The 11758-nt window shown below is 31.1% G+C and overlaps 1 protein-coding gene across 5 annotated transcripts in view; it reads left to right on the top strand.

The window, feature by feature from the left end:
• LOC148601004 (arf-GAP with coiled-coil, ANK repeat and PH domain-containing protein 2-like) overlaps nucleotides 1-11598 on the top strand; it is a 79370-nt gene extending 67772 nt beyond the window's left edge. For all 5 annotated transcript variants that reach the window (XM_088555435.1, XM_088555436.1, XM_088555439.1 and 2 more), the window contains 4 exons: nucleotides 1620-1729; nucleotides 2652-2712; nucleotides 3486-3535; nucleotides 5469-11598. In XM_088555435.1, coding sequence (XP_088411561.1) covers nucleotides 1620-1729; nucleotides 2652-2712; nucleotides 3486-3535; nucleotides 5469-5706 — 459 coding nt within the window. In that variant the 3' untranslated portion in view covers nucleotides 5707-11598. The remainder of the gene's footprint in view (nucleotides 1-1619; nucleotides 1730-2651; nucleotides 2713-3485; nucleotides 3536-5468) is intronic.
• Nucleotides 11599-11758: the final 160 nt, after the last annotated feature.

Below are 11758 nucleotides of genomic sequence, written 5' to 3' on the forward strand. Positions count from 1 at the left end.
CTTTTTTAAATGCTAGAAATCTTTCAAACTTCTTCAAAATTGTTGTAATGTTTTTTGTATTAACAAATATGTAGATAATCCTACCCTTTGCCTTAGAAGGCACAGGTGATTGTTATATCCTCACTTGAAAAACAGGAGGTATGTACTGATCATGCTGTCTGGCAATTTGACATGAGTGTCTGTATTCTGAAATAAGTGGCTGTCCTTGCAAGACCCAGAAGGATAGTCAAGGATGTTAAAAAAAAACCCTTTCTTAAAAAGAAAAAGTTAAATGAAAAAATCCAATTCACAATGTTGATTTTTAGCATATTTTAAAAGATGTGGTTACTATTAAATATTGAACAACTTTGTCCTATCTGTCAGTGGCTGTTTATACCAAAGATCATAAACTCATATAGATTTGCAACTGTACATCTAAGGCCTATCTTAGTGTCCTTAGGAAAAACATTTGTAAACCTGTTTGAAAACTACACAGCTTCTGATAGTGAACGTCCTTTAGGCCAAGTAAATCTTATTTTTTTTTTTTTGTTTTAGATAGTCAATATACTGTTGGTCATTAAAATTGGATAATGTTTGTTGGGTTTGAAAATTATGCTAAAAAGAAACATTTGAAAGTAATGCTTGGCCTGAAATTATTTTCTGCATCCTTTACTAACCCAAGCTTTACCAAACCAAATTGGCTGCTTAAACATGGAAATGAAGTTGTTGCATAGTTTTTCATAGCATTTATTACTAAAAACAAAAGGAGTGAGACTGCTTATAAGTTTCCTCTTTTTTGTTTTTTTATTTTTTTGGCTGTTAGATGTTTTTTTTTTTTTTTTTTTTTTGCAGACTTTAACTGTGAATGATTTTTTCGTCCTATTTTTTAGTTTTCACAAATTGTGGCTAAATTTTTGTCTGGAAGGTCATGCATGTTTCTTCTAGAAATTGCTTGCTTTTGTTTAGCTCCATCTTTATATAATTTAATACAGGGTGCTTTTATTTTTGTTATTTTGTTGTTTGGTCATGTTTTGTTTATTTATTGTAAACATGGAAAATTTCGTGATGGAATATTTTTCGTGTTTTAGAAGATCAACATTTCATGTTTTGGAAATATTCGCATCAGTCCATGTCTTCAGTCACCTCCCATAATTTCAACATTGAAAACCAATTTATTCACATGAGAGTTCGTTTTTACAGATTTATTTTCAGCGGGAATTTACGAAAATAACCCCCCCCACGAAAATTTCTTCTTTTACTGTAAATGTTACTTTGTTCTTGGTGATTAAGAAGAAGTTAAAAAAGGAACACACAAATCTAAGCTTTAAAAATGACCAGGAAACAATTACACATATAGCTAGAAATGTGCAAAGAATTTTTTATGTGGACATTTATTTCAATTTTCTCAACAAAATATACATCAAAATCTTGCATCAATTGGCATGGAACACATCGTGGGTAAAATCTATTTCAAAAATTGTTGTAATTATTGAAAGGACTTGCAGCTTATCTGGTAAGTCAGACACAATGTGGAGCTTATTGCTTGATACACCATGGCACATTGACAAGTCCTTTATTTGACAGATTGCTTATTAACTACCTTTAATATTACAGAAATCTCTTGTCTTTTTTTTCCACAGGGATCATTGGCTGCCTGTGAGTTTTTGATGCTGAATGGTGCCAAGCTAGACAGACAGGATAAAAAATTAAGGACACCACTACATCATGCTACTATGCATGGAAATACTGGGTAAGGGAAAAACTTACAAAAATCACTACATGAATTTTACATGGGAAAACTTGGTAAGGGTAACAAAAATTGCTACATGTACATGGTCTATTGTAATGCAGGATAAAGGAAAAAAGTTTTTAAAAAAATAGCTATATGAACACTATTCATAGCGAAACTGGATAGGGCAAAAAGTACAAAAAAAACTACATGAACACTTTTCACTGCAATAAAGGATGAAGTTAAAAAATGTATTACAGGGTGATGGTAAAAAATTTGTGAGCTCTCCTGCATTAATTTCATGCAAAAAAAACACATGATAAAAACCAAAGACTGCCACATGAGAGTAACAGTAACAAGAAAAGCTTCATTTGCATTATGCATGTACATAATCAGGTTAAGGGTAACTAGATCAGAACACTGCTGCATGGAAACCCAGGGAAGAAAAAAAATATTAACTTCTTTAAGTTCAGATGTAACTAACTACTATGCAAAGAAATACAAGATAAGGGTAAAAAGTAACTAAAACAGTTATGTTACTCTACTATGCATGGTAGTATAGAACCTTGTGTGTGAAAATCAGCATTGGTGATTAAATCAAATTCTGAGATGTTCACACCCAGGCCACATAGTTTATTTTTTACTTTTAAACATTTTTTTATTTATTTTTATTTTTTTTTCGAATTAACACTTCAGTATCATATTCTCATATTCACACTGTCAAGAGAAATCAATGCTTTGTCAGATACAAAATCATGGTTGTCCAAAATAAGAAATTTTCAAACTACAGTAGAGTCAACAACTGTCCATACTGTTGATTCATATGAAGGAAATCCTTTAGAACGATGGATTAAAGAGTGTTTTGAATTAATGACACCTTTGTGATACAACAATTACGTTTCTCTGAATTTTACATCAGTAAACTCTATATATACAATTTCAGGCAAGTATGTCAGTTTCTGAAGAGAGGAGCCAATCTACATGCACCAGATATTGATGGCAAAGTAAGTTTAAGCCTGTCAGGAGTTTGTAGCACTGTTTTCTATGAACCTTTTCCTACAACATGAGAATCTTATAACATGAAAATCTTATTCTTGTAGTATCTGCCCAATTTGTTCATTAATTGGACAAGATATGACTTGAAAAAAAAAACCTTTTAGATCTCCAAGATTTCAGCAATATGCCAATTTTGCTGAGTGTGTGTGTGTGTTCCAACTGTTCAATTCACTACAACACTGAAAGATTATGTTTGGTGATTAACACTGCTGCATAGGTATTAGCCTTAAAAAAGTTAAAGTTAAATTTTGTTCTCAAAGCAGAAGATTTGCTGGGACATATTTTATGTTCAGCAACCGAACTTTTTTTAATTTAATTTCAATTTCACTGTGGCAGTTTCTTGTGACACCCCTTCCCCTGAAAGATGACAGGCAGTGTTTCCCTTTATTACAATGATAGTAAATTAATGGTCTTTATCACAGGTTCGAAATTCTTTTGTTTTTATAAGAACTGAAGTGATTAATATGATTTTAAGCCAAAAATTCAAATAAGAAGAGAGAAATTTCTTATTGTGGCTGACATGGGTATGTTAGTGGAGGATTTTTTTTATGAAATATCGTGAGGCAGGAAACTTAACACCTATGCAGCTTATGAAAAATTTCTAGATGGAAATTCCTTATTCTTTTATATGAAAAGCAAACTATACCTTCTGCCATCCTAAGTACCACATGTTTGTACTTGTTATATTTGATGTTAATTTGAAAATTTCTTAATATTTCAGGACCCATTAGCCATAGCAGTTGAAAATGCAAATGCTGACATCGTCACACTGTAAGTAATGTCTTAGAAAATGAAAACATAGTGGTCCCTGCAGCCTCTGAAAATAGCAGGGTTAATTGGGTCAAAAAGGGCACTCTAGAGGTTAACTTGAAGGCACATGCAAGCATAAACATCTATTGTGGGAAAATTGACAGAAAGGGACAGGGAACCTAAAACTCTGGAGGGCACACTTGAAAAGTAAGGATGAAGTCATTCAAGCAAATGTTTTAGTCCAGAGGTTTTTATTGGTATATAGAAGATTCAGCATTGTTGTATTATTACTAGCAAGGACCTACAAAATCTATTTTATATATAATTTAATTTGATTTTGTAACAAACTCTCTGATTGGTTGGTTAACTTAGAGCAAACCAAGTTATTTTGTATAACCTGGCTTGGTACTATAATGACATGATTAACACCAGTTGGTCTGCACTACGTGATTCAAATAATATCAAACAAAATAATATTTTGTTTATGAATCAATTCTTATTGAATTTAGACTGTCTTCCATTAGAAATTAAATTGTTAGGAATGTCTCTTATTCTTGTACAGGTTATACTCAATAACCTTTGTGGGCCAGTTTACAATAAGCAGTTTGTAAGTGTAGTCTGCCACAAACCAGATTATTTCATATTGATGAATTGGAAACATTCCTTATAATTTGAATTTTAATTTTGGTATGCAGCTTCAGTATGATGGGTTTCATTGTGTGTGTAAGACCTGTGACTAGACTTCATCATCTTCATGTTAACTGTACATTTAAGTTAAGTTGCTTTTTAGGATTTTAATTATTCATGACACAAATCTTTGTCAACCCTGATTGGATCAATTAGGAACGTTGTTTCAGAAAGATTCTACAATGTGTAATACTTACTACTATGTTTCACATTTACACTCTGCTTGTTTTCTTAGTTGCTTTTTTAGGGTTTAGTACATTTTCATTGGACAGATTTCAAATTTGATGTTTAATTGTACAACTTTACTTTATGGACTTTCGACTCTGTAGTACATAGTCTTGTGTGTTGTGCTTCTTTAAATTTTATGGGTTGCAGTGCATCTGTGTCTTATGTACACACTTTTATTGTTCTATTCCAGATCTATTTGACCTTTAATATAGAATCTGTGGCAAATAGTGCTTAAGTGCAGATGTTAGTTTTAGTTCTAATATTACATACATCAAAGATCTTTAGACCACAGCCATCGTAAAAAAACAGTGAGAAATATATGACCAACATTATGAACATACACAGTTTTATTTCCAACATCATAGATTTGTTTTCAACTTTTTTATCTGACATCACAGTAGGATTTTGCTCCAAATTAAATAGGTTGCCATTTCATGTAACACATGGGCTGTTTTTTTTCATAAACATGAAGAATATTTAAGATTTAAGTAGCACTCCAGCTAAGGATCATGCAAAATGTGATTCATGGGTAAAAAGTCTACATATTTTTATTTTTGATATTTTGTTTGAAATGTCATAGTAAACAGAAATTAACATGGGGTTTTTCATATAACCTGTGCTCTTAGGAGATAAAAATTGTATAGAATGCACTGTAGATTTCAAAATTAAGGGAGATAACTCTGTAAATGATTCTCAAATACAATAGAATCTATTGAATTTTCAACGTTGATTTTCTCCTAAGAGCTGGCAGATTTGAATGAATAATTACACATTTCATAGAACAGACCCATAAAACAACTTAAGTACAAAAATAAAAAAAATATGTAGCCTTTTTAAGGGTGTATCACATTTTTCAGATTTTGCATGATTCTTACAAAGACAGCTACTTAATTATATCAGTTTTACCAGGGGCTGGTCATGCTATGACAGTGTAAAAAAATAAACAGAAATGGCCAGCCTGTGTTAAAACAATGATAAAATGGAGTCTTTATGAATTTTTTCTCAATTAGAACTGATAATTTTATATTTTTCACTATAGGTTGCGTCTTGCCAAATTGAATGAAGAAATGAAAGAAGACACTGATATGGGTAATACAGATGATACATTTCAGGAAGTGTTCAGAGACTTTTCAAATATGGCATCAAATAACCCGGAGATGTTACGTAGACATTACGAACAATCAGAAAATAGAGACTCAACTAGCAATACAAGTATAGATAGTGTAGAACCAACTAGGACAGACAATGAAACTAAACAGGCAGAAAATCAAACTTGATAGGAGATATTATTGTAGGAATTCTCTTATCAAATGTAGCCTCTGCTTTTTGATGTATTCATTTTTGGTTAATTATTCAAGTGCAATAGTACTGGTACTGAAGTGTTGAGCGATGTTTCAAATGAATTGAGAGAGTAATTATGGCCATTTGTACATGCAATTTGAGTACTTTTCCTGTTGCTAAAAGAACTTGACAAATGTTCTTGTAAAATTTGACTGAACTGCAAAGACAGATGACAGGAAACTAGAACATTGATTTTTTTGCAAAAAAATGTTTTGAGGGTGACATATAGTGATCATGGTGTCCATACGTTTGTCCATTCACAGCTTTTTCTTTACAGTTTTTCTCTACAACTACTAATCACAGCCACTTGGTAATGAGAGTGAAGCTTTGTACAGGTATTAATACCGTGGGATTCCATATCAGACTTGACAGACACCAGCTTCTTGTTTCATGCCTGTTTATATTTTGACCATGTTGGGACTTGGGACATCCTTGAGTGACCTTTGCTCTTAATTTTTTCTGCAGACCTTTTCACAAACAGTCCAAAGTGTAAAATAAATCATAAGTTATGATGACACACTGCTATTTTCAATTATACATCATAAGTAGCATTCTACTTTACTCTTACAAGTTTTGTGATATCGTCTGTTTTATATTAATATGAGAGTTGTAATTCTTTGTCACTGTAAATTTAGAAATTGAGTGAGGTAAACATCATGAATGGTATTTGGTGTTCTAAATGAGATTTTAGAACTAACTCATTTATGTGATTGTTTATATTGATATATGGTATTTATTTTTTATTTCCAAGTACTGATTTAACCAAGTGTCACTTTTTAGAGTAGATTACAGACAGTAATTTCTGAATGTACGCTATCAAGATTCTGTTATAGCGAATACAGTGATGATGTTCAGGTGATAGAGTTGCTATGACCTGGTAATCTGCCTTTTATAATGAACTGGACAATTGACATGGAGATTTTAACTGCCTATCTCTCTAAGGTCCTTGAATATGTCTGGTATAAATTTTAAATATCCTTGTCATCTGTCCAGATCACTATGAAAGGCAGTTCATCAGGTGATTGTCATTGAATCAAGGGAAGACCAGTTTTTATCCCATGAATATGATCATTGTATTGGCTATAATACATTTATCAGTACAATATGTTTTTTATGTGCATTTACTCATTGCTATAGATATATTATGGAAAGCTTTAATGCTATGATTCATCTAGTCAAGCAATGCCATATTTTTCCATTGTTAATTACATAATTTATGTTAACAGCTTTCTATAACTTACCATATATATATAACTGTATCAAGAAAACTGATTTAATCAAACCCCAAAGTCAGTGTCATATCATCCCATTTTGACAGGTGTACAAGTAATCTCATCACTATACTCTGGCATAACAAATGGCTGTTGTATTGGAATCAACTTGTCTGTCCATCTGTTCATCCAAACTTTGTCACATATTAGACAGACCAATGAATTAATTGATTTTTAAATTTAGTATTTGACTTTATATAGATGGAGCATATCTTGTAAGTGGTTTTGGTTGCTGTCCGATATCAACTTCCTGCTGTGTAGCACATTTCCATTTTTCACTATATGGAACAAGTTTGGTATACCTAGCATGATAGCATGTACAACACATTGTTTTTATGAATGTTTCCATTGTGTAAGACCTGTCAGCCACTTTCTATATTGTATTAAGTTTTGTTTTTGATATATGTCAGTCTGCTAAATATACTGCATGTAAATAAACCATTCAACATTTTAGAAGTACAAGTCCATTTAAACATGAGGCAAGAGTAAGTGTGGCACATCAGATCTATATGTTTACCTGTTATATGTTCCATTTATGAAATTTTGCCTTTTGGGTACACAAAACATTTCAAAAGTATTGCACTATGTATCTCCAGGGTCTTTTCTCAGTATGTATTTCAATGTAAGTTAATATGGAAGACATTACTGTGCTCAAATTATATCATTGATAGCCTTTTCTTTTTTATGGCAAATTGAAAATAAGTGGTTCCACATTTTAAATATGTACTACTCTTTGTTCATTCGTACATACTTATAATATCTATTCAACCTTCAAATCCACAAGTGCAACTACACAATTCTTCTGTGTACTGATCCAAATTAGATAAATCAAATTATGGATTTTTATAATTCACATTGGAATTCACATTTAACAGTTGTGTGAACAGGAAATGTATCTTGTGATTGTATCAAAATTTGTGTGAACTGTAGGCAAATTTGAATTCCCTGTGGCATATTAGTGTCAATGAATGAAAACAGATTAAGTATCTACATAGCTTCCAGGTCGTTATAGGTACACATCTTATATTGTTTCTAGTGACCACGTTTATGAAATCTTTTTGGCCCAATCCTGTTCATTATCTATGTGTCCATTATTTAATAAATCTATAAATTTCAAAGTTCAACAATCAGAAAAAAATATCTAACAGAATAAAAGAGGTGGAACTTTTTCCATTTATGCTGGCAGAATGTTATCTGGAAGGTATTGAAATCACTTTGTACCTCTTCTTAGATTGGATTAGTCCAGAAACTATGGCATTCTGGGATTGAATTAATCCAGAAACTATGGCATTCTGGGATTTCTATTGTTCAAGCTTCCTGATTTGTCAGTACATTGCAAACACTCAACATTGTTTATTAGAACAGAAATTAAGTTTCTGAATTGAAAGTGGTACCACTGGTTTTCCATTTCCTATAAAATTTGTCCATATTTTTCCTTTAAATGATATTATGGAAAGAATACCTCATGGTGAAAACTCTGGGAATACTGTCAATCGCTAAATATAACAATTTTGAAATTCTGGTTTCACGATTTTTGTATAATTCTAACATTCAAATTGATATAAAATTCATTGGTAAAGTGTTGTTATCATGGGTATGTATGTCTCCATTTTAATTCTTTCCTCTTTAAAATGTAAGATCATAGGTAAATTTTTTATATGTAAGCAATAATTTTTTTTTTTTCATTTGATGTTAAATTTGAAATGCAATAATTGTATGTGCCTTCTTGCTTTATGTGAATAATCATTATATGATTTGTTCAAACATGAGATAAGCTAAATCCATGACTTAACATTATAGGGACCATTATATGAAATGTCTCAAATAATTGAGATTAAAAAGTAATATTAAAATGTGGATGGTTATGTTATTTATTGTTCCATAAGCTTGCTTGCCATATACTTTGTAAAAAATGAAAGAAAAGTGATAGTTTTTGGTAACTTGAGTCGGCAGTGACAGGGATAAGTTTAGTGCTTAGAACTTGGAATAGCCAATTTAGTTGATTATTTCTGACCAAGTAGCTAAAACCCCTTCTCAGTATATCTGGACACCACCAATCAATGTAATATTCAACACAGTGAACCAAGTGGGTTGTCTTTACAAAAAAGGATTCATATATAATAAGCCTTTCAAACATTTAAGTAGATATCAAAAGAAGCTCTTACGTGTAGCTTCAAATTTTTCTTTACTGCCAACTTTCATATAGCGGCAAAAGTCACTATTGTGAATTCATTTTGTTTCTAAAAGTAAAGTCACTGAAACTCTGAATTTTGTCTGTTTAAGATTTATAAAACTGTTCATGCTAAGAAAACTCTGAATTTCGTTCTGTTAAAGATTTATAAAGTTTTTATTACTACATTATGACAGGTTACTAGTATTTTGGTGGGTGTAAAATTTAGCAATTTTGAGGCAAAAAGATTTACAAAAATCTTTGGTGCTTCTAATTTGGCAGATGAAAAGTTGTACATTAAGTACTGAAGCCCAGAGTGAAGATTTTGCAGAATTTAATGTGTAGATTTTAGACAGATCATTAAACTACACCAAATTTAGCACCCTGCCAAAAAGATGAGTAAAACCCAATAGTATCTGCTTTTAATATACCATTGATGTTTTACATTGTTAAATACATGTTGGAGTTAGAATCAACATTTTTAAATAATTTGAACTGAGTAAAAATTGTTATAATCAAAACCTGAAACAATGTAGAAATTCCAATAATAACATTTTTCTGTTGTTATCTTTTAACTAGTTACAGATGTTGAACTTCATATTGAATGTTACAAGTTTTTATTGTTGATATTTAATGTCTTACGGTTTCTGGAACTTCATATTGAATGTTACAAGTTTTTATTGTTGATATTTAATGTCTTACGGTTTCTGGTGAGATTGGGTTGTTGTGCAATGTATTATTCAGATTCTGGTTTGATATTAAGTCCCAAATAAAGACTTACTTAATCAATTGTCATTCTTCTTTCCAGCTGTTTCTATGTGTGTGTGTGTTTGTGTGTCTGTCTGTAGTGCCAGGTTTCCACCAGTCTGTCCGCAGATAACCATGTTCAGCTGTCAACATATTGTATCTTGTAAAACTTTGATGTGAATAGAAAATGTTGTTGCTTAGAAATACCAATTGGCTGGAGCTCAGAAAGGTTAAGATTTTCAAATTGGATATGGACCATCAGTCTTCTTTTTATAACTTTTGTAAGTTCATTTTTTATTAATTGAGCATAGATGTCAAATGTCTATGGTAAGATAATATATGTAATCTGAAACCAGGTATTAAAATTGATCACAGGAATATGAATCCCTTGGAAAATTGTAAATTCACATATGTAAACTCCTTTAAATGAAATGTTTGAGTCATTTTATTGAAATATAATACTTTTAAGGAGTGTTCAGTGCCTGATATATTTTTGTGTTATAATTCTATATAAAGCCCCACCCTTCCTTCCATCCCTGGTTATTGTATGGGGCTGTTCTAGGAAAATGTTATAAAAGGAGGTAAAGCACTTCATACATGTATAAGTATGTACCAGTAGTGACAGTCTTCTAAAATACATGTAATAGGAAAGTGATAGAAGATTCCATATGCAGTTAAATGGGTGTTGAAGAAAGTGCCTTCAAAACCCCATTTCCACAATATTTTTTTCTGGAATGTCCCAAATTTATTAAATGTTTAACATTTTGCTGTCATATATATATATATTGGTTAAGCTTACTAACTTGTTATATTCTCATATTTAATATGCATAATGTTTGTTCATGTCTCTGTTTTATTTCTGTGATGTGCAATAACTGAAAGCTGTGTTATAATGCCTTTTTATAATTCTTGTTTATATTTATGTAAATATGTAGGAAATGGGTGTTATAGTGTCATTAAGGTTTTGCAATTGTTTACATATAAGTGTCCACAAAACATATAAAGAATACATTGAAATAAAGAACTTTGAAGTTTAACCTGTGCCTGGAACAAGTTCCACACACTTATTAAATCTTGCTGTTCTTCAGCACTGGTGATCATATTTGAAGTGTTCACTCTTTCCAATTATTTTTCCTAGTTAAAATTTAATATATAAGATATAATAAAATAAAACTTCCTCCACTGCTTAACTTCCTTTGGTTCCAGTTGTGTCTCAGTAGTTGAAAGTTTAATTTTCCAATCATCCCAATCGTTTTTCAGTAGTTGAAGATTATTTTACTTGGTCAACAACCGATTATTTCTCTTCATACTTTTTTGAACACTGTATCTTTCTCAATTTTTGTTCTCTCTATAAAATTTTAACGCCTAGAAATATTAAGATTTTTGTATAGAAACTAGTCGCCAATTACCGTCACTGAAATTGCTGATTATTAGCACACTTGAATACTGTGTTCATCTAGAACGATTTATTTGATTAAATAAATCGCCTGAAACAATTAACTTTAATGACATTGTTAATTACTTATACCCTATTATAAAAATTTTCCAAAATTACTATGTTGAGGTACTTATTTGTGAATTGTCAATTTATTTAGTTTTTTTGTGCTGATAAATGTATAATAAAGATTATTTTACCTTGATTTTTTTCCCATCTTTTTTTCATATAGGAAACCTGTCTTTATAAAACGCTGAATACTACTAAACTATAAACTTTTCCAGATCTTACATCTTTTAAGTGTAAGTGCTTGTAAGAATCAGGAAAAATGGAAAAAAAATCAGAAACATGCATGTGAAAACCCC

Source organism: Perna viridis, chromosome 12, assembly GCF_037379345.1.
Source record: "Perna viridis isolate PV_CMFRI_1.1 ecotype Kerala chromosome 12, ASM3737934v1, whole genome shotgun sequence".
Taxonomy (NCBI): Eukaryota; Metazoa; Mollusca; class Bivalvia; order Mytilida; family Mytilidae; genus Perna; species Perna viridis.